The 11,892-nt window shown below is 58.3% G+C and overlaps 1 protein-coding gene across 8 annotated transcripts; it reads right to left on the bottom strand.

The window, feature by feature from the left end:
- Nucleotides 1-1,015: 1,015 nt before the first annotated feature.
- On the bottom strand, nucleotides 1,016-10,836 carry SLC29A1 (solute carrier family 29 member 1 (Augustine blood group)). Of its 8 annotated transcripts, none has more exons than XM_024557829.3 (14): nucleotides 10,746-10,836; nucleotides 8,497-8,589; nucleotides 7,246-7,390; nucleotides 5,292-5,373; nucleotides 4,986-5,188; nucleotides 4,747-4,886; nucleotides 4,298-4,432; nucleotides 4,114-4,211; nucleotides 3,891-3,969; nucleotides 3,347-3,444; nucleotides 3,008-3,116; nucleotides 2,680-2,765; nucleotides 2,091-2,290; nucleotides 1,016-1,694 (listed from the first exon to the last, which is right to left on the bottom strand). In XM_024557829.3, exons 3-14 carry the CDS (start codon nucleotides 7,272-7,274, stop codon nucleotides 1,583-1,585), a joined length of 1,371 nt encoding a protein of 456 aa, XP_024413597.1. In that variant the 5' UTR covers nucleotides 7,275-7,390; nucleotides 8,497-8,589; nucleotides 10,746-10,836; the 3' UTR covers nucleotides 1,016-1,582. The 8 variants fall into 8 exon arrangements, with proteins under 8 accessions (XP_024413597.1, XP_045049295.1, XP_045049287.1 ...); XM_045193360.2 differs by having other exon boundaries at nucleotides 7,246-7,324; XM_045193352.2 differs by having other exon boundaries at nucleotides 8,497-8,667; nucleotides 10,746-10,829.
- Nucleotides 10,837-11,892: the final 1,056 nt, after the last annotated feature.

Raw genomic sequence — 11,892 nt, 5'->3', positions numbered from 1 at the left:
AAAAAACTGGGGGAGTCTCAGGGAACTCCTCACCTTTGAACCTGATAGGAAAGAAATTCCGTTTTCCACCACCCTCGGATACGCGCTCTGGCCTGACTGGGGTGCGTGGGCTCCAGTGCCCCCACAGTGATACACTCAACTACCCTGTGATGAGGCCTGAAGCCTGCAATTCAGTCAGACTGAGAAGTGAAGCCCCGGCAGAGGTACCAACTCTGCAGCCTCTGCCGGTCTGGGATCAGTGAGCAGTCTGGGCAGTACACCTCCTGCCCTTCTGGGAAGTCTGGGACACGTGCTGAGGGCCAGGGTCACTGAGGTGGGGAAGGGGGTCCAGTGGCTAGAGCTCTGGCCCCACTTTGTCAGGAGGAGTCATCTTTGAGCAGGGGGACCCAGCGGTATGGCCCCCTCCACTGAGACACTCATTGTCCCACACCATCCCACCCCTCCCTCCCAAGGCCAGAGTTTGGAAAGGGAAGGGGAGGGCTGAGCTTCAGTGTGAGAACACATAGGCCTCTTGTTCCCCCGGTTCCCCCGGAGTTCCGAGCCTTGGTGTCAGGGCAGAGTGCCAGGTAGGGGAGAACCCTCGGGCGCAGCCTGTTCTCCCCGGGAGGTGTGGGAGTACAACCAGGAGCCAGGTGGGAGGAGGCTGTGGGGGGAGAGCTGGCCAGTTTTGCAGAATTCATTTCCAGGACCAACAACAACAACAAAAAATGAGTGGGTGCTTTCTCCATCCCCAGTCTTATGGAAGAAGGAATGAAGCAGCAAAGAAAAATGGCCTTTCTTGGTCTTAGCCAAGTCTGGGTGTCCTGGCTCTAGGCCCCTCCCTCCTGTTTCCCCAGCAGACGACACTGCAGCCTCTCTAAGGCTAAGACGACTAACCCACCTCCACCCACCAACCTTGGACCTAGGCCTGGTGTTGGCCACGACCCAGCTGGGTTGTGCGCATCCCCCCAGGCTCAGGCTGCCGTCCCTCTACCCTCTCCAGGGCAGGCAGTCGTGGCTGGAGGACACAGAGAGCCACGGGGGAAAATACAATGGTTTATTTAGTCAGAGAGCCTCTGAGGGCACCTGATTTCTGTTGAGTATAAAAAAAGGCAGTAAAGTGTGGCAACTGTACAGGGTACGTCACAGGTAGATACACGGCAGGGGACGCAGAGAGGGACAGAAAGAGCCTGGGGGAGGAAGCACAGGGAGGGGTGCACATACCAGACTGGACCTTAGAACAGACGGTCCTGGCCCCTAGCCACCCCTGGTGCATGAACCTACAGACACACAGTCTCTGAGCCTAGGAGCCTCCGCCGTCCAGCTCAAGTAGGGATCAGTCGGAGCCAAGTGGGGGGGGTCCGAGCATATGCAGGCACTGCGTCCCCTTCCTTGACTCTGACCTGCGGGCCCACAATGTCTCCACTGTCCAACTGTCTGCCCAGAGGGTCCCTCGCTGGGGCCTGGACACCAGGCCCAGCACAGGCCACAAGAAAGCAGAATTCAGCTAGAAGAGAAAACCTCCAGCCGACCCCTGCCCATCCCTGAAGGATAAAGAAGGGGCATGAGCAGGTGGCCAGTACACTCCTCTGTCCATCCGTGGTCACACAATTGCCCGGAACAGGAAGGAGACGACAGCCCCCAGCGCCAGGCCCAGACACAGAAAGAAGGCCATGATGGCTCCAGCTGTCTCCGCCTCAGCCGGCTTCACTTTCCTAAAGGAGGGGCGCAAGGCTACCTTAGGATGGCCCCTACTCCAGCCCCACCCAGAGCACTGGCGTGGTGAGACCTGCCTCAGCACCCAATTCTGCTGACCAGACCATTCTACTTGCCCCACGCTAATCTGGCTTTTCCCTTTTGGGGAAACATGGCCTCGGGGGCTGTCTTCCTCCTTCTCTGAGAGTGCCCTCCCGTATCCCCACTTCCATAAGCCTGGGTACCCCGCTCCTGCGCTCCCGCCCACTGTGACCCCTTCAATCCAGATGCCCCTCCTGGTTGACTTCTTGCTCAGCCTGGAAACCTTAAGCTCCAGAATCAGGGAGGCTCCTGTAGCCCTTTCTTCCTCTGTTGAGTGTCCCCCTTTGGAGCGCTGGACCCTGCCTGACACTCACTTGGGCCCGAAGCACATGCAGAGACTGGCGAGGTAGCCATTGGAGAAGGCGAAGGCGGCCATGAAGATGATGAACCAGGCATCGTGCTCAAAGAACACAGGCAGGTGTTGGCGGGGATAGACGTTGCACAGCAGCAGCAGGGGCACGAACACCAGCCGGGCCAGCACCAGGCTTGGCAGCCAGAGGCTGTCCTTCCCAGGCTGTGGGGACCAGGCAGTGCCTCAGTCGGGCTGCCCTCTACCCCACCCCCGGGCACACCCAGACCCCCAGGCTGAATATGGAACCCTTCAGGATCTGCATTGGAACCTCAAAACCTGGTTACCCTTATGGGTACTGATGGGGAGAGGGCAGAGTAGAAACTTCTGGAAGGCTGGCAATGTTCTCCATCTCCACCTGGTTGGTGATTATACAGGGGATGTGTACATGGTCATTAAGCTGTACACTCATGCCTTGTACACCTAACTATACATGATGTCTTGGTTTTTGAGTAAGCATGGTCCTGTCACCATACTTTCTTGGTGCCCTTTCTGGGTCTCAGGATGGACTCTTGCCCCCTCGTGGGGACTTGGTGCCCTCTTCTTCCACTTACCCACATGGATATAGCTGTGAGGCTTCGGCCCAGCCAGTCAAAGACATTGAAAGTCAAGAAACAGGACACAGGGATGAAGTAGTTTTCTGGAGAAGGAACAGCACATGAGGGTAATGTTATTAGGTCCAGAGGCAGATTTAGCAACCTGGACCCTCGCTGGGGCTGAGTGTCCCCAGCTGTAAAGTGGAGAAGATACTTTCAGCCCAGGGAAGGGCAAGTGGACCAGAAGAGTCTAGCTGGGGAGATGGCAGCCCAGGGCCTCCACTTCCCCACTCCCAGTCCTGCTAGAGCCCATCCATCCCCATCCGGGGACCCATGGTGTCCTCACCCCAGGCGCTACTGCCTGCAATGCTGGACTTGACCTCAGCAGTAACGGCAGGAAACACCCCAATGGTGATTGTGAAGATGAAGCAGACAGAGAGAGCCGGGACTAAGATCTGGAGGAAAGGGACCCAGGCCCAAGTCTTCATGGTGGTAGTGCATTAAAGAACCAACACACACACGTGTGCACACGCACACACACACACAGAAGAGTCCAGGAGAGTGGCCAGTCTCAGTCAGAAAGGGATGGAAGGGGCCATGTGGAGGTGAGTGGTGAGTGGGTGGGGGGAATGAGGAGAGAAAGAGGGTGAGGGGTAGAGGGCAAAGACACCCATGCCCCACGCACATTTTTGAGGATGGCTCGGATTGAGTGGCTTTTATTGGTGGGCTGAGAGCTGGGGGCTGAAACTCCAGACTCCTCTTTGCCTGCTCTTGGCTCCTCTCCTGGGGGGTGACAGGTTATGGAAGGATCTTTAAGTTTTGGAAGGACAGAGCAACAGGAAATGACACAACCATTCCCCGAAAGGGCTGGGGTTAGTGGGGGGTGGACACGCCCTTACAGTGAACAGAAGCACCCTAACATCTAGCCCAGACCTCCTTCAAATGCTCACAGTGCCAGTCCCTGTGTCCTGACCTCTCCCAGGAGTCTCAGCTCACACTGCACCTTATCCAAGAATCCACTGTCTTCAGGCATTCAAGGTCATCCAGGATCTCCCCATTTTGGTTTTCCCAGCTCTTATTTCCCATCATTCCCCTGACCCCACCCCAGTCCCTCTGGCCCCTGGCTCATCGCTGCCAATAAATACAGTGTACCCACTCCTGCCCTCTGTGCTCAGCTGCCCCCTGCCAGGGAGGCCGTCCGCTGCCCCAGCTTCGTCAGGCTTTCAGACCTTTACTAATGAGGTCCAGCTTGGTCTCCTGCTCCCCGGACCCTTCAAGCTTGAGCTGCTGGTAGTAGCGGTAGAATTCCTACCAAGAGAGGGAGACGGAGGTGGACTCAGAGGCAGGATCTCCAGAATTCCTGCCTCCCCCCTGGTTCCAGCCTCAAAACTCCGGTGGTCCCGAGTCCTGGACTCCCCAGGCCCCAAACCCCTGCTTTCTCCTTTTGCTCACCAGCCGGGGCAGTCCCAGGTAACAAATGATGGTCAAAACGATGACCCCACAGGCTGTGATGAAATAGCCGAAGGCACTTTTTGCCAGCTCTGAGCCACCTGGGGTGGAGGGTGTCAGAGGTGAGACAAGCTCTACTCCCTTCGCCCCACAAAAACCAGACAGGCAGACAGACAGCAAGACTTACTGGCAATGGCGCAGATCATGGCCACTGAGGCGAAGATGCCTGCCAGGCCCTGGCCACTCATGATGGGGGTCGTGTAGCTGGCAGGCAGGAGGCCAGCCAGACCAAACAGGCTGCCCTGCAGGATGGCACCAAATGCTGGGGGAACACGGTGGGCATCAGCAGGGGTGTGGGCAGCGTGGGATTCGCTTCCACTGGGGGCAGCTGGGGCTCATGGGAAAACAGGTTCCTGTAACTCCCGCTTTACTGCCAGTGGGCCTTGCTGCTCAGCGGCCCTTCTCTCTGCCCCCCACTCCCGGCCCTGGTTCCCTTCCTGCCCAGGCCTCTGAGCCCACGGCATCCATTTCCTCCGGGCGTCTGAATAGGCTCCTCTTTGGCTGACTTCGGGTCTACGGGAAGGGTGGAGTGTGTGGGAAGGTCTTGGCCCCAGGGCCCCTCCCAGTTCTGCTTACAGTTAATGAGCATGATCTTGACCATAGTGATGACGAAGAAAGGCAGGGCATCCACGGGCACCTTCACCAGGACAGCGGTGATCAGGAACACCAGCAGGATGGCCAGCAGGCTGCCCAGGATACGGACAGCCTGGGGGATCCTGGGGGAGAGGCCGAGGTGGCAGAGGTGTGGCAGCGGCCGGGGCGCAGCGGAGAGTGCGCAGGAGGCAGCCAGGGGTCAGGCCGGGCTGGGAGCTCACCTCTGATGCAAGAAGGAGTTGAGGCAGGTGAAGAGCAGCAGGGGCAGCATAGCACACAAGGTCATGACATTGTTGAAGATGACACTCAGGGAGCTCCGCTCCAGAGGGGGCGCTGTGGGGACGGCTGACGCCTGGATGTCCCCGTCCAGTTTGACAGCGAACGAGGACACATTCTGGGACTGGTCCAGGCGGTTTGTGAAATACTGTGGGGGGTACACAGGAGTGTTGCAACCTCTCTCCCTATGCCTGGAGCACAGATCCGTGCCCTATGGACATACCCCCGGAGCCCAGGGCTCCCAGTCGCACCTGAGTGGCAGTCATGAAAAAATTCCAGGGGAGCAGGGTCCCCAGACCCAGCATGAAGAAGATGATCCAGACGGCTTTGTACCTGGGGGTGGGAGAGGAAAAAGGAGCACAAGCCTGTCCCTCCCTGACCTCTGTCTCTCCAGCCACCCCAGGGCACAGGGCATCTGTGTTTGTGTCCGTGTGCCTGTGTCCTCCCGTGAGTGTATGTGGAGGGGGAGGTGTCCTGGGATAGGGAAAAGGGCCTAGCTGAGTCCACAGAGGGAGGAGGACCAGGAACACAGGGCTGAAGGCCATGGCCATGGGATAGTGGTTCCCAGCCCCCAAAGACTCGGGAACCGATGTGACCACATGTCTGCAGGCAGTTTTGGAAATCCTGCTGTAAGGGCTGGGGGTGGAGAGTGAGCAAGAAAGCAAACAGCAACTGTCTTCCACCCCTGCCCACCAGGCAGGCTGGAAGTGATTATGCAGTCTGAGCGGGAATTGTGTGGCTTCCCAAAGGGGATTCTGAGGTCAAGAAAGTCCCAGACCATTCTGGACCTAGTGGTGCAGGCAGGCGGGGTGCCTTGGGGCAGGTGGAAAATGAAGGAGCTGTTTTTTCCTGGCCCAGACAGAACTAGCTTTGTAGGTCACACCACCTAGGTAGGCCAGGGGGTATCCGGCCACTGGAGGTCATCTGGGCCCCAGTGTATAAATAAGTGCCACCCCAGTTTTTGCCAGGGCACAGCCTCAAGCTGTACACCTCAGGGCCTGTCTGGGATGGGCCAGCTTCCTTCAGACAGCCCTGGGTCCCCCCACTGTAGTCTCCAGGTGTGTCTGCCATACCTTCCCCACAGCCAACATCTCTTTCTTCACAGAGATGGCAGGGACAAAGCCCAAGGCAGTGAGGGCAGTCCGGCCAGAGTGCAGGGCCTGGCCTTACGCAGGGAGGGCCTGGGTGAGCGCCCCACTGGGCAGGTCTGAGTCATTACAACTGCAGCCCCCCAAAGCCCTCACATACCCACCTTGAAGTCATTAAAGGCTTGGTTCAGAGACCCAGGACGAAGGGAGAAACTCCCAGTCAAGGTCACATACGATAGAGGGACAGAGTGGGGCTGGGTGAGCGCAACAGGTGATGGAGATGCGGAGGGGTTCAGAGAACAGCAGGGAGTGGTGAGGCTGGGAAGGTGCAGGCAGGCAGCCCAGGCGTAGGGACAAGGGAGGGAGGGGCCTATACTTACTGTCTCTTTAAGTTCTCTCCCATCCAAATAAACCTCCCCTCTATTTTACAGGTGGGAAATGGTCCCAGAGAGAACAAGCTAGGTGCCCAAGGTCTCACAGCCAGAGTGGTCTAGTTCTATGGCCTTTGGCATAGGAGGGAGACAGCATGGGCTGAAAGAGGTGATGGGTTGAAGAGCTTTGGATCTGAGGCGTGACCTCGTCAACTTTCTTGGGTCCTAGACTCCTTGGAGAACTTGAATCAAGCTACAGCGCCTTCTCCCAACACACATATGCACGGTCACACGTGCAGGTCCAACTAGAGGGAGCTCACCGGCTCCAGAGGTGCAGGAGAGAGAGGAAGGCCAAAGCACGGACCAGGGTGGGCCAAGGTCATGTGAAATAGAGGCCACTCGGAGGGAGGGGCAGTTCTGCCAGATGTGCTCTGGAATGAGGGGTGCTGCCAAATATCTCTCCGCGGTGGTGGCGGGAGGAACCAGCAGCGGCTGGCTGGCTGGAGAGCAACAGTGGAAAAACTGACAGACCAGGGAGGGGCTACCACCTACCCATCCTGGCCCTCCCCATAGATACCCCACCCAGAGCCCACCAAGATACCCCCGCCCCCACGCAGACCTGACTCTGGCTGACTAGCTGAAAGGCCAGTCTGCAGTGACAGCTCCGAATTCCCAGGCACATGGCATCCAGCCCCCTGGAGACCCATTTCCACTGCCCTGGGTCCCCAGCCCAGGTCTCCCAGTACCTGTCCTGAGGCTGCTGACTGGTTGTCATGGTGACGGCGGTCTTGGTTTTGCCTGGCTGACAGCTGTCTTCTTCTGAGGCTTGCTTGGGGCAGAAGCAGTGTGAGGCCTTGTCTCGCCCTGTTTCCCCACAGGCCTCTTCAGACTCTTGGGGGGTAGGAAGGGGCAGGGCAAACAGCTGGCAAGCGCTAGAGTCCAGCAGGACACCCTCCTGACACTGCCTCTCAGGACTGCTCAGTCTGACCCCTCTAGCCAGTCCTGTTGGGCCCCCCTGCCCGCTCAGGCTCTACCTGGCAGCAGGCCTGGCCTGGCCGCTGCCACTGCTATTTTTACCCAGCAGAGAAGCATTTCGTACGCTGGGAAACCAGAGGGTGGAGAGCAGGGGAGGAGGAGGAGGAGGACCTCTGATTGAGAGGGAGGGGAAGACAGACAAAGGCAGGGAAGGGGATGAGTGGGGTCAGGGACAGTGACGACAACAGAAGGAGGGACAGGAGGAGGGGAACAGAGCAGAGACACAGCAGACAGCGGGAGGGAGCGCACAAAACAAACATCTGCAGGAGCAGCAGCCCCAGGGATGGTGACTGAGGCAGAGCCAGAGGCAGCCGCCTCCAGGGCCTGCCCGTTAAACCTGACCTCTCCGCCCTCCTGGGGAGCCCCTGGATTCACGGCTAGGGTGGGCTCTTGAGAACTTGTCCCCTCCTGGAGGTACCCCTCACTCCAGCCTCTCTGCTGGTGGCACCTTAACCTTCCCTTCCAGCCACTGGCCAGGGACTTCCCAGTTCCTGGTCACTTTTCCAGGAAAACACTTTTGGATGGGTGTGGGACACAGCCTTTTTCACAGCCTAGTTTGACCTCTCCCCTGACCCCTAGCCCTGGCCCAACTCATCCCATCCCCCTCCAGCCCCCTTGGTTCCTCTCATTCCAGGCCTCTGTATTCTTCCCCTTTCTGAGAGCAAACTTGAAGGGAAGATTGGGGGTGGGGTGGGAGCACAGGCCTGCCTAACAGCAGAGTCCCAAAGCTCCTAGCCTCCTGCTTCAGTGTCCCTCTCCTGCTCCTCCCACCCTTGTGTTATGTCTGCAGCTAGGACCTCTTTGGCACCAGCAGATAAAACGGCTTTCCCCTTGGGTGGCATGGAAAGCCAGGCAGCCGTGTGCTGGTGCATCCCCCAAGTAAGGGACTAGCTCTGGAGCCTGGAGGACTGGCTTCCCCCAAGGCCCACCTGGGCCAGCGCTCACGGGATGCCCAGACTTACCAGCAGAAGAGTCGGAGCACTGGAGTCCTGGGCAGTCCCTGGAAGGTGGTCCTAGCTCCAGCTCAGGCAGCAGACCTTGGCCATGGGCTTCTCCTAGGTAAGGTCCAGAGCATATGGGGAGAGAAACCCCCAGGCCTTTGCTGTAGGAGAAAGCTGCCCCATTCCTAGAAGCTTCACACACATCACCAGGGAGATAAGAAAAACCACATTTGCAGCTTGGGAGATAACAGATCCAACAGTCTCAGCAGGGGAGCTGAGGGGGTGGGTCAACTTGAGTACAGCCAGTGCTGGAGACCCCAGCCCAAGACAGACAGACAGACATCTGTAGGGACCCTAACCCCTCTAGCAGTCCTCATCCTCTCAATTTCCCTGGGTCAACCCCAGACTCTCCAAAGCCTTCCTTCGCCCCCAAGCCCACACCTGGGTTGTGTGTGTGTGTGTGTTGGGGGAGGGGGAGCAGACCCACCCGTCTCCACCTGCAAGCAGAGGGCTTCTTGCATGTAGCCCTTCAACAAACATTTACCGAGGACCTTTGCAGGCTAGCCTGGCACCGTTCTAAGCACCGGGGACAGAGTGAACAACTTTTTACATTTTCTAGAGGGATGGGGGCAAGAGGGCTCTACCCGGGGTGGTGGGGGGAATGGACAGAGAGGCCGCTTTTCACCCTGTGCTCCTCCCCCACCTCACAATGTTCCTGGCAATGAAGAGCAGGTGGAGTTCAAAACCAGACCAGAGACTGGGTGGAGAGAATAGGGCACCTGCCCTTTCTTGGTGAAATCTGCTGTAAGCTCAGAGAAGAATAAATTTCTGTCCTCTCCCTCGTCAACATCCGGCTTTCTGCTCTCAGCCCAGGGCTGGGCACAATTCAACTCCAGGGGCAGCCCCTTCCCCTGCCCATATCCTAACAGCAGACCAGTCCAGGTGTTTTATTTTTGTCTTCCTACTTTTTTAAAAGATTTTATTTATTTTTCAGAGAGAGGGGGAGGGAGGAAGAGAGGGAGCAAAACATCCATCAGCTGACTCTCTCATGCCCCCAACCCAGGACCTGGCCTGTACCCTAGGCATGGGCCCCAAATCGAACCAGTGACCTCTTGGTTTGTGGGCCAGCGCTCAATCTACTGAGCCACACCAGCCAGTGCTATGTCTTCTTTGCCCAGCAGCAAATTACCGGCTCAGAGCATCTGGTGTACCTCCAGCCATGCCTTGGGCTGCCTCGATGGGGCCCTGAAAGCAGCCACCAAACTCAGGCTCCCAACACCTACCGTTCATGTGCCCCAGCCTGCAAATGCCCCTCCTTTCTCTCATAACCACCCATCGGCTAGTTCTAAACTTTCTCCATTTAACAGATGGGGGGGCAACCAAGGTTCTTGGAGCTGAAATTCAAATTTAACGTGCAGCTTATTCTAGGCTCCTTCTGGGGTAGAGAGGGAGGTATGAAGGCTGCTTCTCAGCTAGTCCTACATACTGGGAGGTGGGGATGCTCTCCTCCAGCTAAGGGGGAAAAACAAGGTGGGGGCCAAGGTCACCTCCAGCCTGACAGGAGTGTCGGGAGTAAGGCACACCCCCGCCCCGCCATTACACACACATAGTGGCGAGAAGAGCTCACCCAGCAGGAGTACAAATGGGAGGGTCTAAAGGTTACCAGAAAAATGGGCAGAGGGGCCACCCCAAGAGAGGCAAGGGGCAGGATGGAACCAACCCTCACCCACCACTGCTCTACTCGGGAAGAAAACCTGAAAGGTGCGTGTCCTTGCCCTTTCTTAGGGTGAAGGAAGGGTCCTCTCTCTCGGAGTAAACGAGGCCGCACACAGAAAGGAGAGGCCAGGGCCAGAGTTCGGCCAATTAAAAGCGGGGGTTAAAAAGCGCGTGCCCTCAGCTCCATTCCCCCCACCCCGCGTAGTTAGCGGCGCGGCCTCCCCCATCCCCCCGTACCAAGATTAACCATCTATTCGCCTTTGCAGAGGTCAGCTCCGCAACAGCCGGTTTTAAGCCCGAGAGTCAGGTCTTCCCGCCCGGCTCGGGCCTCCCTCCCACGCCCCTTTATTCCACACTGCACCTTTTTTCTTGCCCCCTGGGCAAGCCAGCCACGTGCTGCGCTGCTCTGCACACCCCGCACCTGGGGCCCCGCCCGGCGTCTGTCCTGCAGTGTGCCAGGCCCCGCTTCCCTGCCCTCCTGGAACGCGGAAAACAGTGCCTTCCGCCCCGCTGGCCTCTGGACCCCGGGACCCCCGGACCAGGGCAACACCTACTGTGAACGAGCCCTCCGGCGCTGAAAATCCGCGCGCTGTCTCGCCGTTTCCACCGCCCTCTCGCTGCTTCCCGCGCAGGGTGCCCCCGCCCCCTCCCGCTCTCCGCCCCCTCCCGCTCCCCAGAGAGGCAGCGTGGCCGTCGGGGCCACGCCCCGACCGTCCCTGCCAGTTGCACCCGGGCTTCTGCCCAGAAGAAGCCCCTATTCCGGGACCTTACCCCGCCCAGGGCCGCCTGGCCCACACAAGCCTGGTTGGTTTCTGTAGCGAGGACCTCCCTAGGCCCGGCCCCACCAAAGGCTGCCCCGGCAAACCCTGCCCCGGCGTTGGAGGGTACAGCCCCGCACGGGTACCCCCAGTCTCCTCCGTACTGGGGCCACACAAATCCTACAGAACTCATCTCAGGGTTCTCCCAGCAACACACCTGCCAGACAGGCCCCACACCCCCATGCCCCTCCTCCCTCGCAGATTCTCCATTATCACCCCCACACACCCTCCCAGGCCACTTTCTTCCACAGTGCATCTTTTTCCCTAACAGCGACCCCCCGCCCTTTCAGGGCTACTTTCTTCCCTTCAGACTTGTCCTGATATTTCCTCTCCCCGTAGATCCCAGCACGCCTTGGGATCCCTCCCACACAATCAGTGACCTACAAGGTGGGTTTTCTCACCTCTAACACACACAGACCCCACACCCACCCAAACACAGCCCCCCACAACTCTTGACTTGAAGAGGGATGCTTGGTTTTGTGTGGGGGTTGACAGTAGAGGCACAGCCCTGTAGCCCCTCGTGATTCACCCTTTCCAAATTCAGCATTTAGGAAAGACTGGGGCCCAGTTGAGGACAGGAAGAAAAAAAGCAGGAAACAGCCTTCCACACTGAGTGAATCCTATTGTCCTGATCCTCAGAGGCGGGCTGAAGCTTGCCAAGTCCCACATCCTCCACTGCCCCAGGAAGAGGGGGTAGACCTGTAAAGAAGTCCTTCTTGAACCTTCAAGGGAGGGGGGAGGGATTCACTCCTTTTTGTTGGTTAGGAAATTTGGGGGTGAGGGGAGTCACCGCCCCTACAGCAGCTCTCCGTGCTGGAGGACAATCCAAAGGCTAGAGAGGTACTGAGGAGAGCAAATCCATTCCGGCTCCCACCTGATCCCC

This window comes from Desmodus rotundus, chromosome 11, assembly GCF_022682495.2.
Source record: "Desmodus rotundus isolate HL8 chromosome 11, HLdesRot8A.1, whole genome shotgun sequence".
Classification (NCBI taxonomy): Eukaryota; Metazoa; Chordata; class Mammalia; order Chiroptera; family Phyllostomidae; genus Desmodus; species Desmodus rotundus.
The sequence above is the reverse complement of the archived record's forward strand: the minus strand, read 5'-3'. Positions and strand labels throughout refer to the sequence as shown.

Coding starts and splice junctions, on each gene's coding strand:
- SLC29A1 (XM_024557829.3), bottom strand. CDS start 7,274: ATGACAACCAGTCAGCAGCCTCAGGACAG. Junction 5,374..7,245: donor AGTCAGCAGCCTCAGGACAG/GTACTGGGAGAC, acceptor TCCCACCCCCAG/GTACAAAGCCGTCTGGATCA. Junction 2,766..3,007: donor TGCAGGCAGTAGCGCCTGGG/GTGAGGACACCA, acceptor TTCCTTCTCCAG/AAAACTACTTCATCCCTGTG.